The 17069-nt window shown below is 47.4% G+C and overlaps 2 protein-coding genes across 3 annotated transcripts; one reads left to right on the top strand and one right to left on the bottom strand.

Annotated features, from left to right (window-relative positions):
• The first annotated feature begins 7134 nt into the window (after window positions 1-7134).
• Window positions 7135-9308, top strand: LOC100828147 (COX assembly mitochondrial protein 2 homolog). 2 transcript variants are annotated; one of them, XM_024456407.1, is made up of 5 exons: window positions 7135-7459; window positions 7593-7671; window positions 8458-8526; window positions 8622-8726; window positions 8839-9308. In XM_024456407.1, the coding sequence occupies exons 3-5, from the start codon at window positions 8482-8484 to the stop codon at window positions 8938-8940; spliced, it is 252 nt and encodes an 83-aa protein (XP_024312175.1). In that variant the 5' UTR covers window positions 7135-7459; window positions 7593-7671; window positions 8458-8481; the 3' UTR covers window positions 8941-9308. The 2 variants fall into 2 exon arrangements, with proteins under 2 accessions (XP_024312175.1, XP_003579838.1); XM_003579790.4 differs by lacking the exon at window positions 7593-7671 and having other exon boundaries at window positions 7137-7459.
• Window positions 9309-14468: 5160 nt separating this feature from the next.
• On the bottom strand, window positions 14469-16255 carry LOC100827838 (protein BEARSKIN1). Its single transcript, XM_003579789.4, has 3 exons — window positions 15988-16255; window positions 15598-15875; window positions 14469-15505 (listed from the first exon to the last, which is right to left on the bottom strand). The coding sequence occupies exons 1-3, from the start codon at window positions 16154-16156 to the stop codon at window positions 14915-14917; spliced, it is 1038 nt and encodes a 345-aa protein (XP_003579837.1). The 5' UTR covers window positions 16157-16255; the 3' UTR covers window positions 14469-14914.
• Window positions 16256-17069: the final 814 nt, after the last annotated feature.

Raw genomic sequence — 17069 nt, 5'->3', positions numbered from 1 at the left:
TGGCCAACAATGGCCTAGAAGAGTGATAATTTATTGTATTTTTGGACGTAATAATTGAGATTTGGACATTTTTTTGGTGTGTCTGTTCAGCGGTGGCCCCTTATTTAAGGGGAACTCTTTAAATATCAGTCGACATATCTGGACCACCGGTTCTGAATCCAACGGTCAGATCATGACACCGTGCTAATTGAAGAAGATTTGTTTTTTGGGAGTTTCCGTTGGGCTTTGTTTTCTTTGGCTTCTGTCGCATGTGCTTTCTTTCAGTGTTTTCGGCCTTTCCTTTCTCTTATGCTTTTTGGCATGTACTGTTTTTCTTCTTTCTGGTATGCATTCTGTTTTTTATTTTTTGACCTATCTATTTTTTCTCTCTACCCAGGACTTCCCCAATCAAATACAGGAGGGCACAAAAGCAGTAGTGGGCTGGCTCCTAAAGCCACAAGAGCGGAAACACAATAACCACATAAACCCAAGCATAAGAAAAAAATATTTATATTAATAGACTAATTATTGGTCAAATGCTCAGTCAAATAAAACAAAATACGCCTTATTTTTAAGAACGGACTGAGAAGGGAAAACGGCACCGTAGGACACATAGGCGACCACGCCGCTGGGCGAATCGCAGGAGACATACACCGTAGGAATTAACGAGACTCTTCACTTCTCTTGTCTCTCTTCTCCACCTCCTGTAATTTCTGTGTAGAAAAACATAGCCCACACATCGGTGGCGGAAGCCCACGCATGGGCCAGACAAGAAGCTCGCAACAACAAAGCCCACTTCCTCACAGGAACAAACCCACAAAAGAAAAAGAAAAAAAAAGTCATCTTGAAATTAGTGTCTAGGCTAGTGTACGTGTATGACAAGTAAAAAATCTGTTAAATCTCAAACCCCGAAAAAACCCTCAATTGCACATAAAAAGTCTTAATGTGCCACTCATCCTAAAAATAAGTAATTGCACATTAAGAGTCCTAGTGTACAACTCAAACTAAAAACCTATATTGCACATCAATAGAGACAATGTGGAACCCTAAATCCTGAAGACTCAATTGCACAACAAATGTCTTAATGTGAAATTGGTCCTAAAAAAACTAAAATTGCACATCAAGAAAGATGATGGGCAACTCACAGAAAAAACAAAATTAGACATAAGTTCCTTAATGGTGCAACTCACCCTAAGAAAACTAAATTGCACATAAAGAGATATGGTGTGCAACTCACCAAAAAATCAATTGCACATCAAATATCTTAGTGTGCAACTCACCAAAAAATCAATTGCACATGAAATATCTTAATGTGCAACTCACTGAAAAAACTCAATTGCACATCAAATTTCTTAATGTGCAATTTACCATAAAAATTAAATTGCAGATCAAGGGAGATGATGTGCATCTCACCGAAAATTCAATTGCACATTATAGGTCTTAATGTGCAAGTCACCCTCCAAAAAAAACTCAATTGCACATCAATAGATCGAGTTGATATGAAACTCACCTAAAAACTCAGTTGCACATCAAAGGTCTTAATGTGCAACTCACCATTCCTTCAAATAAAAACTCAATTGCACATCAAGAGTGTTGACGTAAAACTCTCGCAAAAGTTACAAAGCATATCCTGGGATCTACCGTTCAGAAAAACTCGACCGCTGCAAACTTATTTCTCAGGCGAGTGTTGAATAGCAATTCCATGAAAAATTTGCACATCAAAAGAATATGAAGTGCAACTAAAAAAAAACTCAATTGCACGTAAAAAGTTCTAATGTGCAACTTCCCCCCCCCCCCCCCAAAAAAAATGTACATCAAGAGAGATTATGTGTAACTAACTCAGAAAACTCAATTGCAGATCAAGAATTTTAATGTGCAACTCATTGTATAAAAAAAAATTGCACATTAAGAGAGATGATGTGCAAATAACTAAAAAATCATTTGTAGAATTGAGATCACGGTTTAATGTGCAACTGACCCCCTAAAAATTAAGTTGCACATAAAGAGAGAGATGACGTGCAACTAACCCCCTAAAAACTAAATTGCACATAAAAAGAGATGATGTGCAGCTGACCTAAAAATTACACATGAGCAGGGGCTTGTGCAACTGGTATAAAAAAAATCAAATCAACTCATCCCTAACTATTTCTTAGGCAAACATATACTTAGAAAATCCAAAAAAGGTGAAGATAGATAAGTAGTCCATGAGGAGAAGTATTCTAACAAAGTTGCATGTTAGTGATGATCGAGTTATGTACACACAAGTATAAGTGCAACTATGCTTGGAATTTTTGCAACCGTCTGGGACAAAAATGATAGGAACATAAGCATACATATGATTGAATTTAATGAAGAAAAAAATCAAAGGAAGAAAGAAAGAGATGATAGATAAGAAAAAAACAACAAGAATATACATCGACATATCATTGATTGAGTTTTTAAAGAAAAAATAAGAAACAAACCAACGAGAAGATAGATTCACAATCAAAAAATAAATTATCCTCATAAGTTGCAAATTGGTGATGGTTGAGTTGCACAAATATAAGATTCAAGCATTTATTGGATGACCGAAACCAAAAAAAGCCACAAGAAAACACATCGTAAAAATACTTCTCATCCCTCATTACATCAAGCTAAAAAGAATTCAACTGAAAAAAATCGCAGGTCCAAAAACAACAGGCCAATATCCAGAAGAAAAGACCATCCAGAAACAAAAGACCACAACATATAACAACTGGCAAAAAAATCGCTCGAACATGCCCCAGCCTCGAATCGACCGATCTCTTGTTATTTCTCGTGCAGATCGGACGGTTGCAGCGTTGACTGCTCCTTAAAAACCAGCCGCGTGTTGCCTAGCAAAACGGTTTTTTTTTATTTCTTCAACTATACAATAAACGGACATTCTAATTACCAGACGTGCCCACCCGTGTCATAGCGTGCGGCGCCCTCCTGACCGTGCGATGCAAATCTCCTCTCTCCCCCCTCTCTCTTCTTCTTTCCTGAAGACTCCCCCGTTTTCTCACCTCCTTCGATCCATGGCGGTCACGCAGGCGGGGCGAAGCAGTTCGGAGGCGGAGCGGAGCGGGCCGGAGCAGGGCACGCGCGGTGGGGAAGGGCGTGCCCGGCGGCTGTAGAGCAGGGCGCGGGCTGGGGTTGGAGCAGGGCGCCGGCCGGGGGAGGAGCTGGGAGCGCGGGGGAGGCGGAGCTGTGCGGGCAGGGGGCGGAGCGGGGCGCGCAGTGGCGGCGGAACTGCACGTACGGGTCGGGGGCGGAGCATAGGTGCGCGGCAGCGGGAGCGGAGCATAGGCGCGTGGCAGCGCGAGCCCGGAGAGAGCCATTGAGTGGCGTAGAAGCATTAGGGGGTCTGGGCGGAGTCTTCTGGTGCTTCGATTCGAGAGCAGCGACGCACTAAGGATGCTGGCGACGGCGGAGTGATGGCGGGCGGTAGTGTCGACGGCGCGAGCTCGCCTAGGAGCTCGGGACTGGGAATACAGGGTCGGGGTAGCTTCTGTAGGTCTAGGTGATGCTATACACCCGAGGAATTGAAGAACTCCGGCTCCGGTGGAGCAGTCGCCATTGACAGGAAGGTGAAGCTTCTCGCCGAAGCTTGAGGAAGAACGGTGCAATGGCTCAAATTGAAGGCTCGGGTAGACAAAGAGGGCCAAGGTAAGGGTAAAGGAGGTGAAAGAGAGGTAGAGGCACCAGCTTATATAGCCAGCGGCGGCGGAGTTGTATGGGCCGGGGGCGGAAAAGGGCGCCGGCGGCCGAGAAGGTTGTGGCGGTTGCGACGGAGGAGAAGGTAGCGCAGCGACGATTGTGTTTTTCGAGCGTGTTGGGGTATTTGTTGAACCTAGTTGCCACGTTTTTAGCCCAATCACTAGTTTTCTATTTAACAACAATTGGTATGTTGTTAAGCTGGTAACTATGACCAGCTAATGTGATAAGCGTGACCAGTTAACCTAGTGATTATGCACGGCTAACCTGATAACAATGACCGGCTAACCTGGTAACAATGCACGGCTAAATTGGTGTAACCTGGTAACAATGACCAGCTAACCTGGTAACAATGCACGGCTAACCTGGTAACAATGACCAGCTAACCTGGTAAGCATGCATGGATAAGTCGGTAAACATGCACGGCTAACCTGTTAGTAAGTATGTCTAGCTAGCATGATAAGTTTGCACAATTAATCTGGTAAGTATGTCTAGTTTAACCTGATAAGTATGCACAGCTAATCTGGTAAGTGTGCACGGATAAGTCGGTAAGTAGGCGTGGATAAACAAACAAGTAGGTGTCGATAAATCGACAAGTATACTTTTTACGGCTTCTTTATGACGGGCTGCTACTGAAGTTGATGAGCCACATACGAAGAAAACTAGGCAAAATCTGCTGCAAACCGGTGGACAGCGGGTATGAGAGCTAAACACGGGCGCACAAACAAGGAAAAGAAGTCCACAACTAGAAAAAAACCCGGACTAGGACGTTAAGAATACCCACTACGAGAGAAAAAGGTCCCAATAAAAAGAATGGTCAGGACATGAAAAGCCCGGCTAAGAGGAGGTCTGAAGTGGCTGCTCGAGCTCGCGCTTGTGCTTCCGGATGCAACCGCATGAGAGCGCAAAAATGCATCGGTAAGGACGCTGCGACAAGTAGACAAAATTAACCTGATAAGTATGCCCAATTAACCTGGTAAGTATCACTAATTAATCTGATAAATAGGCACGATCAACCTAACAAACATGTGTGGATAAGCCGGTAAATATGCATGTGCATATAACAGGCCGCGGTATAGTCCTGTCTAAAAATAGTTGTTGTTTTATAGAAAAAAAAAAGTCTAGCAACATGGGCCAATACATGTATGTTCTGTTGTCAATCAGGTTAATTAGATATTTTGCGATGTGTTGATTAGACTTGTTAAGGGAAAAAAGGCTATGAGAAGATGGGCCGGCCAGCCCAATCCAGCTGCCAAATCACGTGGGGAGCAAAACGAAAACTGAGGCGCTCGTGTCCGGCTGCCAAATCAAGCGCGCGGAAAGCACGCCGCGTGCTAGTGCTAAGGTGGGCACGTTGTTGTATAGTCGTGTCCTACAATAAATTACCCTATGGTTGATATAGTTGAAAAAAATGTTCAAATCTCAAAAGTTATTACATCCAAAGACAGTTATTATATCATTTAGTGTTCAAAAGTTAGGGTTTGGTCAACCAGCAACGACGTTATGGTGGTGATGGCGGCACAGTGCGGGTCAATAATAAGGTTTTCTTGACTTCTCGTTCACCTCATCGACGCGGCGTTCCTGCCAGTGGCGTCAAGGAGTGCGTGATGGTTGGTCGCTGATCTTCTGGAGTGGTGAATTTGGTTTTGTGTTTTTATTTTGCATGTCGTCTACGTGTATCGGTTTATGGGTTCTTTTTCCAACCGACGAGGCTTGGCCAGCTTCGTCCTCATCGTGGAGCCAGTGAGGCTAGGTCTTATTGAATCCGTCAAGCCGGATTTGGGATGGCATCCAACCTTCTTCATCGTTTTTTTCTCCGAGACGGTGGTCGCTTTCGTAGATCATTGTCGCCGGCGTTTTCTAACTCCCACCGGTGACTTCCCGGCTCCTATGTCAACTACGGTTTCCTGGCTTCGACATGGTTCGGAGGTCCAGAGGCAGCATCGAGCTTCGCTCACGGCGCGCCACCGGCGAGTGCCGAAGGAAGACAATGACGTTTACCTACAAAAACTTGCGTGTAAGTGTTCGTTGATTTAATATATGCAATTGGCCTTCTTGCAAAAAAAAAAGAGTAGGATGAAGATGAGGGCTCTTTTTTCTCCCCTCGGTCTAAAAGAAATAAAAGAACTGCACTTTTTCGCTCCTTTGGTCTGGGCTGTCCGGCCATCCTCAAGAAACGGGCAGTCCGTGTACCCAACTGCCAGATCGGCGAGCAGAAAACCCTAGCCGTCATCGTCTTCAAGGAACCTTCAATTTCCAGCGGTTCCCCTCGTCTCTCACCGTAAGATTGATGCACTAGCCAACTGAAACAAAAGTCCGAATTGATGGAAAGAGGCCAGGCAATATATTTATATTCTCAACACTCACGGCCCATCTAGCCTTAAGAGACGAGGGGAACCACGGATCAACATCTGGCATCAAGTTTTGCTACCTTATTTTGTTAGGTTTGTGTGTTCTTCTCGGTGACATCTTGATGATGGAGACGTTGTCGTTTAGAAGATTGGTGTCATGTCTCTTTCATCGTCCTTGTGTAGGCGTTGCAACCTCTGTCATGGAGTCAGTGTTTCTCACGACACGTCTTTTGATGATTTTGGTCTTTTTTCTTGTTGATTCATTGACGGAGAAACAGTTTTACAGCTTGTCTGGCAAGGGGTCTTAGGGGTGTGCCCCCAGCCATGATGCGTTCAATGATTTTAGATTTTTTCCATTTCTGGTGAACGGCTTATGCGATTTATTTAAGCTTTTTGAGGTTAGTTCAACTTATACAAAAATGGTATGATGCAATTTTTTCAACGAATATGTGAAGAAGCATGAAGATGCGAATGATGCATCAAGATAAATTTAATTCGAAAGATTAAAACGAAGCGTTTAGTTTTGTTGAGTATTTTTTTATGTGTGTTCGTTCTAGTATCGATCTTCTTCCCTCTTGAATCATAGAGCCAGATTGTTGCTCTCGAGGAAAAAAAAAACTGCCAGATCGGCGGTGTAGAGTAACGTGTCAGGTCGTACTTGTTCAGCGGCGCCTCTTCGGCAGCCCGGGCTTGCCCAGGCGGCGGCCGTAGACGACCATGTCGGCGTAGCCCTTGGAGACGGCCTGGTTCTTGGCCTGCTTAATGGTTTGAACGGAGCCCACCTTTTCTGTTTGGATTTCTTGTTGGTTGGTGGCCAATGGTTTGGTTGGAGCCCGTTTTTTTGTTTGGATTTCTGTTGGTTTCTTTGGGTCGGTCGAGATGGACAGGCCCCGTAAAATACACTGGTTTGAACTGGGCTTCACTGGGCCGGGCTGGTTTGAACCGAGACCATTCGGTCCGAGAGACCGAGACCGTGTCAAATCATAGGCTTCGTTTTTTCTGGGCTTTATCATCAACAACAACAGAAAAACTGCTCGGTGCCGACGAGCTAGGTAAAACAGGTTCCCACCTGTCAGTGAATCAATAAACAAAATCCCTTTCTCCTTCGTCTTCTTCCTATGTGGCCGACGCAGAGTCGCAGACCACCCTGACCCGGCCACCCCGCCGCCACGCCGCCGCCTGATCCAGCGCGCTTCCGCTCCAGATCACGCCGGCCTGCGCCGCGACGCGGCACCTGCTTCGTCTGTTCCCCGCCGACGCACCTGCTCCGTCTGTCCGCCGCCGCCGCCCGGAGCTCTTGCCGGCGCCTCCTCCCGGATCTCTGCCACTGACGTTTCCACCGCCTGTACCTCCTACGGAAAACGCCGGATTTGAGCTTCCGGGGACCGAGGGCTCCGTTAGGTTCTTTCCAGCAGGTGCGTGCTCCTTGCTGCCCGCTGTGCTGCTAATCCGTTCGCTGGCCAACGCGACCAAAAGACCGATCTGATTGAAGGGGCTACGCAATCCACTTATACTTCAACACTCCTCTTCACGGTGGGGCTCCTGCAGGCCTAGACGTGCATCTAACCTTGGCTCTGATACCATGAAGAGTTTTTAGCCAACGCAACCAAAAGACTGATCTGATAAGGTGGAATGGCTCCTAGTTTAGTTGCTTTACTAGTGTTGTTTTGGCCATCATCTTCCTTCTCACCCCCTCCTTAGATTTCCTTTGATTTTGGTTCTGCCATTAGAATAACTTGGTAGCTTTGCTTCTCTGCTGTATTCCTTTTTTCTTTTCTTTTTGGGTGATATTAGGCACTTACAACTGACAAATATTAGTGGATTCACAAACATCTAATCAGATTGGTACTTGCTAAATTTGCACGATTTGAGATCGACAAACTGTTTGTTGTTCTACACGCCCTGTTTCTTTTGATATTTAACTGAAATAGTGCTGGCATGGTCACCTTTATTTGTGCATTTAGAACAAGCTAGCTCTTATCATCATAGCAATGACCTGCTTCTCTCTCTTCTTTGCTGATGTGCCAGAAGCTGGGCCACGCCTCCTAATGCGCAAATGTAAATGTTCATATAGATTGTTCTCTTAAGATATATAAATTGCTTCTGGGACAATTGATTGTAACGACATGGTTAAATTTATGTGCAGCTTAAAAAGTATTTCCATCTCTCATATCTATACTTCCATTCAAATCTTCAAAAGAAAATATAATCCCCTAAACTTGTGTTAGACTTTACTAAATGAATAGTAGGTCTATTGTATGCAGGAAAAAGATATAAGGTTGTATAGTGCGTATATATCGATGTTAGGCGCCACCTCTAATCTGTGGAGTTATACTAAGAAACTATATGTCTGTCATTTGTGGAATCTAACTTGAGGGTGAGTTCTTTCCTAACCCGAGCAACAATCATGCAGGTTCACATTCCTACATCTTTGGAAATGCATCCTCATCTAACCCTACACAGGCATCCTATGTGTGCTGAGGTATATCTGTCCTCTGGTTCTATATGAAGTTTTCGAATTCAAAGTGTATGCTTGGCACATTTTTTATTACAATTTAATGTCCATGTGCTCCCCAGATTATCGAAGAATTCCAGAAGTGCCATCTGGACCACCCGATCAAAAAATTCTTTGGTGAGTGCACAGAACTTAAGATCAAGCTAGATAAATGCTTCAGGCAGGAGGTAAGGACCTTTTTGTCCGTAGTTAGAGTTGATATGAAAACTTTGTTATTTCCTGTATCAGAAATTATACTAGCTTCTGTAAATGTCATGTAACTTTTTTGTGCAAAATCAGAAAGCTGTGAAGAGGAAGGCTAACTTTGAAGAGAGCAAGAAATTTAAAGAACAGCTGCAGGCTTATAAAAAGGAAATGGCTGAGAAAGATAACGAATCATAGCTTCGAACAAGAGGACAAGGACCTGATTTTGAATGTTTTTTGCCGCATCCCGGCGGCTTCAACTTATGAAACAAAATTTCATATTTGTCTTGGCATCATGTGTACCTCACATATTTTCTGTTATAAAAGGTAGCAGTCAATCAAATATAGTCTACAACCCTACATTACATTTTATAAGTTTGAATTCTCTTATGTGGTTATGTTGCTCAACTGTTTAATTCATTTTCAGCAGCATGGGAAGCTCTATAGTATATATGTAGACAACAAGTCTTCATCTAGGTTGATTTTGTATGCAAGAACTTTTGTTCGAAATCCTGAGAACTGTGAAAAAACCGACAAGTAAAACCAGGCTTTTTATTTGTACTTCACTTCTGGAATTTTCTTGTAATATATAGCCACTATCATGTAAGGTAGATAGGTACCGGGCATTTAATTACTCGCTAGCCTTAGGTTACATGGCTAGGAGTGGAAGGTGGAAACTATTCCTCTTCTGAGTCCATATGAAAAGATTCTGGTTCCTGCACAGTTAAGTAGAAGGAACATTTTTGGCCCTTTTTGTTCTGATTGATTTGAAGTCTCATTTTATGTTTATTAAATGGAATGAACTCTGTACCTCAATCTACTTTTGGGTGCACTGGAAGAAATACTTCTACTAATTTAATGGTAACTATGCTACATGATCTAAGAGGGCATTTCAGCCTGTGATGTGTGAGGCCCCAAGGAATGACACACTATTCGAGCAGAATCTGATTCTATGGAGATTGCAGAGGCTTTGGATGATATCTGAAACTACAGAGCATCTTGGTCTGTGCTCTTGGATGATTGCTGACTGGCCTACTGTATTTTCAGTGTTATGTACAGCAAGCAGGAGGGGGAGCAAATAAAAAATATATTACAAAATGTGTCTAGGCATACCCTTTATAGGAAACAGAATGTTTCTTATTGGTCTTTTGAATAAGTATTGAAATTCCATGAACACAACTGTGCTATATGGATTGGATTATTGGAAGGGAAGGGTAGCCTCTTCATTAGCAAATATCTTTTCATGTCTTGTTTTCCGGATGCTGCAGGTCGCATGAGTATTAATTTCCATGAGAAAAGTATACCAAGAGATGATACGAGGTTTTTAGTGGCTTCTAGCACTGATAATTTTGCTCAAAGCGCATGCCCAAAAGATGATGCCAAAGTTTAGAAAGCTGAAATTTGGGCATAATTCGTGCTTGTAGCTGGGCCTTGTTTTTCCCCTCCTTATTAGGAGATTTCTTGTGTGAAGTTTGTCATAGGCAACAGCCAGAATAGAACCTAATATCTCATTTGGCAATAATGTTCCCACATCCAGTAGAACCGAGCAGGTACTAATGGTACATATCCCCAATAGAAATTCTGAGCATTTCCACGGATGAGAATTTTTAGAGGCAAAGGCCCCCCGCCCTGTTCCATTTTTCATTGAAAAACGAAACACCCAGTTCACATTGTAGCTCAGAAACTTCACGTCCTACAGGACCAACGTCAAAGAACAAACAAAAGCAAAACCCACCGCGCCATTAGCGCAAACTTCACCAGCTAACAACTGAAACATACGACACAAGCCACACAGGGCAAAAGCGAAAAGAAGCATCCTTTCCACGGATGAGAATGCCCCATAATTTCATATATAATACTCTTTTTGTTCGGTATTAAGTGACGCAACTTTGTAGATATACATGTATCTAACGCGTGCGTATATAGACAAAGTTGCGACACTTATGAAGGAAGGGAGTATCACTGATCGTGACCATCGGACAGCTGCAAAGAGTTAGTAAGCAGAGCAGGTGGGCACTCCTGGATACAAAACTTATGGGGGTATTTCGGATTTTTTTTTCATTTGTTCCACGATACATTTCATTTTTCTTTTGAAACCTGCACCCGGCCAATAACTACTCACATCAATTTACTATTAATCCAATATAAGTTGTCAGGCATTAAAAATGAGAGCTGTCTTGGTCCAAGTGCACAAGTCTATCTTTACTACTACTTAATTTGCAGTTGCGTGCGTACGTCAGCCCCACCCACGAGAGAAAAAACCAGCCACCCGCAAGAGAAAAAACCAGGGAGAGAAAAAAACCGAACGCACCTACGAGACCGCGTAACTCTTGTCTCTCTTCAAAACCACCGCTGTCGTCCTTTCCCCGCATCTGGACGCCCTTACCTGCCTCCGTGCCGGCACCGCCCTTCCCCATCTCAGCCGCCTCGCATGTGCCGCATCGAGGCGCTGCCACCCCGACGAGTCTCCGCCACCGTTTGCGCCCACCCCCTCTTCGTCGGCCCTCCCTTGAGTCCCTTTGTCCAACTCCGCGAAGATCGCCTACGTGCTCCAGGACAATGGCACCGTCGATCCCGGTTAAGGAAGGCGACGCCCTCTCGCTCCCCTGCCCCCTGCCTACGCAGGGAGGCCGAAACTAGCGCTGCCGACCTCAAATCCTGTCTGCCATGGCGAACCCCCTGCCTAGCACGAGCCACAATATCTATCGCCGGGAATAAAAGAATAAAGCATATACTGAAACTGTTTGGCATTTTCATATACTGTTTACATATCTCTACATGCTTAAATGATGAGCTTATGTTTAAAGTTATGCTGGTCCTTCTTCAATCTTCACCAATGTTGTGGTTTCTAAAGTCTTATTAAAGTTTCTAGATGTATCTAGATATTGTCATTTAAAATACACAAGAGTGGTTATATTACTGATCCCCGTAGGTACCAGATTACTAGTCCATTACAACCTTCAACAAATGAGTTGTTCAAAAGAAAGTTCTGAGAAAGTGATACTTTCAGTTATTCGTGTAGTCAAAGGAATACTTTTGCCACTAATTTACCAAAGTAGAACTACATAAGTACTACATAAGGAGGAGGCGGCTGCGAGGAGGAGGAGCTGAAGGAGTGGTGCTGGCGCAGCGGGTGCTGCTGCTTCGCCGGTGAATGCGGCCGCCGGATCTACACAATCCTTAACGAATCTCCAAAGTCTAAACTCCTTCTGAAGTTCTGCTTCTTCTTCACAGGCGGGATGGATGGGGGGTAAAAGGGAGACAGAGTTAGGCAGTTGCTGGCACTGGGTGGGGACTAAAACAGGGAAGTTTGGTGTGGTTTGGTGGGTGCCGTCCGATTAGAATGGAGGGTGGATGAGCGGGGGCGAGGCACGCCGTGCCTTGCAAGGCACGGGTCCGTCGATTCTTCTCCCCATCTTCGTCCCTATTGATTGAGTAAATTGCGCAGAACCATCACATTTGAGACAGTTGTCATGAAAACCACCGTTTTTTCTAATTTTAGCGCAAAACCATCGTGATTCAATGAAGTTGTTGCACATACCACTGATTTTATCTTTTGGAGCGTATAAACATGTTTCTGACAGGTTGGGCCCGCAAGTCAGTTTGACCGCGCGGAGATGACGTTAGAAGCGCCGTTAACGGAGAGTGGCGAAGGGAGGACGAGCGCGCCTGCTGCTTATGGTTCTTCGGCGGCGGCAAGGCATCGGCTACAGGTGCTGCCGCAGCAGCGGCGCTTCTCGCGGGGCACCGACGGCAGGGGCGGGTCGCAGCAGTCGGAGGCCTCTCCCGGCCTGACCCTTCTCAGCCTCCACCTCCTAGCACCCGCGCACAATCAGGTCTCTTTCTTATGGTTGGAGTCGACACGAGTTGGTTCGCTGGATCGATCTCGCCGGCGTCGAGCAAGATGACGGTGACTGGAGAGGAGAAAGAACGTGGGGCTCCCACTGCCACCCACCCTCCTGCGCCCACTCCACCGCCCTCAGGCCGCAGCGCCCTCCTCCCCTCTTCCTTGACCGCCACCCTTACCGCTCCGCCTCCCCTGCCCTCGGGCCGTGCTGCACGCTGGCACGTCACCGTGGGAGAGGCCTCTGCCGAACGCGCCACTGCACGCGAGTCCGCCGAGGAAACAGCTGCCCTCCGCGGTGTTTGGGTGCTCGACGCCGCGACTTCCGTGCCTGTAGCCGATGTGGTGGCCTCCCATAGGGAGGACTCCATGGCCGCGTGCGCGCCCGTGGAGCCGACGCTCGACGTCGGGTGCGTGCGGGCCACCTACGCAGCGCGCGAGTCCGTCCAGGTCGCCGCTGCCCTCCGCGACGTGTCGGTACTTGACGCCGCCGCTTCCGAGTCTGCCGAGCGCGTCGCCGCGGGAAAGTCCGCCGAGGTCGCCGCTTCGCTCGGCGATGCGCCGGTGCTCGACGCCGCGGCTTCCGTGCTCGTAGCCGATGCGCTGGGCTCCGAATCTCTGATAGGGAGGACTCCATGGCCTTGCGCGGGGAGGCTAGGGCAGCGCGCGGAGCGGGGCGCGCGCGACGACGGAGCTGGGGCGGCGGCAGCGTGGGGGGCTGCAGTGAAGGCGCGCGGAGCCAGGCAAGGCGGGGGGCGGCAGCGAAGGCGCGCGGCGGCGGACCAGCAGCGGCGCGCGAGGCGGCCGGCGTTGATAGGGAGCAGGGGGCGGGTGGATGAGGAATAGGAGGAGGATGATGGTGGGGCCCGAAGTCAGTGGGAGAGGAGAAAGGCTTGGACGACCGGGCTAACAGACGGCGTAACGCCGGTTCGGCCCGGTCAACCTGACATTTGGGCCCGGTCGGTCAGAAACGCGCTTATACGCCGCAATCGACGGAATCAGTGCTATGTGCAACAATTTCACTGAATTGCGATGGTTCTGCGCGAAAATTAGCAAAACCGGTGATTTTCGTAATAAGTCACTGTAATGTGGTGGTTCTGTGCAATTTACTCCCATCGATTCCATATTTATTCCATTCACCCGTTCTCCTCCGCCGCTGCCTCTCATCACAGCCTCCACATCCTGCCCCAGCCCCGCCGCCGCCCCTCGCCGCACGCCTCCACATCCCGCCCTAGCCCCGTCTTCTTCCCCATCGCCTCTCTCTGCCGCCAGCCCGCTCCCCTTGCCTGCTCCCATTAGTGGCAAATGGCAATGCAACGAGGACGAGCGACGGCCACACGGGGCGAGCGACGCGCTCCGGTGACCCGCGGCAAGGCGACGCTCTCCAACGACCCTCGGAGAGGAAAATGGAGGCGGGTGTGGGCGAAGGCGAAGAAGATGATGCGGGCCGCATCTCTTTTTCGCATACCCTCAACATGTATCCCAGGTACAAGCTCCCTCATGCGATGCAGGCTAGGTCCCTGCAGGCAACTTAACCAAACACACTCTATAAGTTTTAAGTTATCTCTGCACCAGGAAAAATTTCTAGGAGTGGTAGTAGGGGACTAGGGATTCCTCCACATAGTTCGTTCGCCAGATCAGTTTATACCAGGGAGATCCGATCCTACTTATTGAAGAAGTTGTGAATATCTACAGTACGGACAGATCCAACATGAAATCTGTTTTCGTCGTGTATTTATTTGGTACTGTAGATGCTGATGTTTTTATGAACAAAACAGGGCAAGAACTTCAATTAATTTGACCTACGACAACACCAATATGCCTTCCTCTAGGGAATGGATGGAAGGACTATACTGCATGGAAGTTAGATACAACAATGAACTTAACTAATTGTCATAGTAATTGATTTTGTCACACAGGAAACAGGATAGGAAAAGGGTATGTAGATGCAGCATTACGAATGCTGCCACCCCCACTTCCAACACTCAGGCTCTACATTTGTGTACTCTATACAACTCTATACATGTATGACAAGAAAAAACCCAAAAACTTAAAAGATCTTTTGTTTTTCTCCTTGCAACATGTACACACACAATTTAATCACCACTTACACTCTTAGACACCAATATGCATCGTCCTTGGTGCTTATTACAATCAAACAACAAATTAATAACACAAGATATACACTCACATCGATCGGTCATCGAACACCCAAAACCAATTAATTATAACTCTCCACCGGCCAGTAACCAGCATTTGCAGGTTAATTCCCACACATGCATCATATACATGCATGCACCTGTGATCCATGTCTTGGTACTGATTTAGTTACCTCCCATAACCCCACAAGTCCATCTCCCCGCCTCGTTGCCCGGAGCCGTTCAAGGCGCTCATCTGCTGCACCGCAGCCGAGGCGCCCCCGCCACCGCCGTTGCTGAAACCGTCCATGGACGCCTGCCACTGCTGCTGCTCATCAGCCGCTGCACCGTTCGTCGTATGATCTCTTCCTTCGGCGACAAGCCCATCCCCGCCGTCGCTGCTGCCAACGTCAAGGCCTGCCGCTGGGTGCTCGACAGGCAAGCCGGAGAAGTCGTACCCGGCGTCGGCTGCCGGCCTGTGGTTGGTGAGGAGGTCCTGGACCTGCACGTGGTGCGAGTAACTGGCCGCCTCCGGGGGCTGCATCTGGGAGTAGTAGAAGGAGGAGTGCTGGTGCTGATGGTACTGCGGGTGTTGGTGCATCCCGTGCATGTAGTGGGACGCCATGGCCAGTGGCGAGGTCACGGCCAGCTGGTGGTGCCCGCCGCCGCCATGGCCAGCCTCCGCGCTCTGGCTCGTGCTCCCTTCCCCGCCGCCGCCTCCTCCGGCGATCTTGAAGAAGCACTTCTTCTTGAACACGCGGCACACCACCCATCCGTCCTCCTGCGACAATATATTAACTAATTAAGTCACTACTGAAACCCTAATGAACGAACATGGATCAAGAGGAGAACTTGATTGATTGATATACGTACGCTGGTGCCGCCCTGGGCTTCGTCGATCTCCTCGAGGCGGTACTCGTGCATGATCCAGTCGGACTTCTGGCCGTGCGGGGCGCGGCCGCGGTAGAAGACGAGCGTCTTGCGCATGCCGATCTTGCGGTAGCTGGTGCGGATGCACTTGTCACGCCCCGTCGCCTTCCAGAACCCGGCCGTCGTCGCGCGGTTCGTCCGCGAGCCCGTCGGGTACTTGCGGTCCTTGTGGCTGAAGAAGTACCACTCGTTCTGCGGCGCAGACCCGATCCGGCACCTCTCTGCACGCAAACATCGGCACAATTGCACCAGAGATGATCAGGAATTCAGTCACCTATGCATGAAAGCATGCGGAATATGGATACATAATTCAGACCGTAGTAGTAGTAGTACCTTGGAGGTCCCATGGCTCGATCTTGTTGAGGTCGACCTCCCGGATGACCTCGAGGTCGAACTTCTCGAAGCCGATCTTCTTCTTGAGGTAGTAGAGCAGCAGCTCCTCGTCGGTCGGGTGGAACCGGAACCCCGGCGGGACGCCGTTGCTAGACGAGAAGTCAGCCATGGCGGTTGACACGCAAATTAAAGCTAGCTACCCTCTAGAGCTTTCTTTGACGCGGGAGAGGCCTGTAGCATGTATATATACGCGTGTGGCCGGCCTCCATGGACAGGGCAAGTGCACCACACCAAGCAGCTAGGTATACGAAGAACTAGGTAGGCCAGCTAGCTGCGGGAGGGGGAGAGAGTTGACACCGGCCGGCCGCCACGGCGCTGGAGGGGGATAAAAGTTGGTCACTTTGGACGCAAGGCAAGGCCATGATCGTCCAAGGCCTGCGCGCGCGGAGCTAGACAGTCAGCTGCATTATTCTACGCCGTTAACGATCCCGAGGCTCGTAGCAGCCTTTGTTTACGGATCGCTTGATTGCTTCCAAAGCAAGTGCTACCAAGCCTGGGGAGAGCTAGCTGCCATGCATCCACAGTAATGAAATCTTGGATTGTATCTATATGCAAACCTCCTGTGTAATTAGCAATTCGACCTTTCAATTGTTTCATAGTATGTCCAAAATGATATGTGCGTGTAATGTACAGTAGTTGCACATACAAAAAGAGCTGTTAGGAATTGGTTACTTTTTTCTGAGGAGAGTTAAGGGCACTGTCTGTTATCTTGATTGATGCATACAATCACCTTTATTAATAAGGTCATGTAAGCATTACTAATTTTTAGAGTGTCTATTTCTTGGTCGACTATGATCATAGCCATCTGATTAAAATTTTCTTTCATCATTTGTACTTGTATGAATTTTGCACATATCTCAGCGATTGGATCAAACAGTTGTTATATAGCATCAACTTAGAAATTGGTTTTTCTTGCTCGTCTTAAAAATACCAAATTAAAGACGTAATTTTTATTACGACGACGATCAAACCAATTAACAATGCAATAACTATGCCGCCATCCATACCGGGGAACATATTCC

The sequence above is a fragment of the Brachypodium distachyon genome, chromosome 5 (assembly GCF_000005505.3).
Source record: "Brachypodium distachyon strain Bd21 chromosome 5, Brachypodium_distachyon_v3.0, whole genome shotgun sequence".
Taxonomy (NCBI): domain Eukaryota; kingdom Viridiplantae; phylum Streptophyta; class Magnoliopsida; order Poales; family Poaceae; genus Brachypodium; species Brachypodium distachyon.
This window is presented reverse-complemented; position numbering and strand designations above follow the sequence as displayed.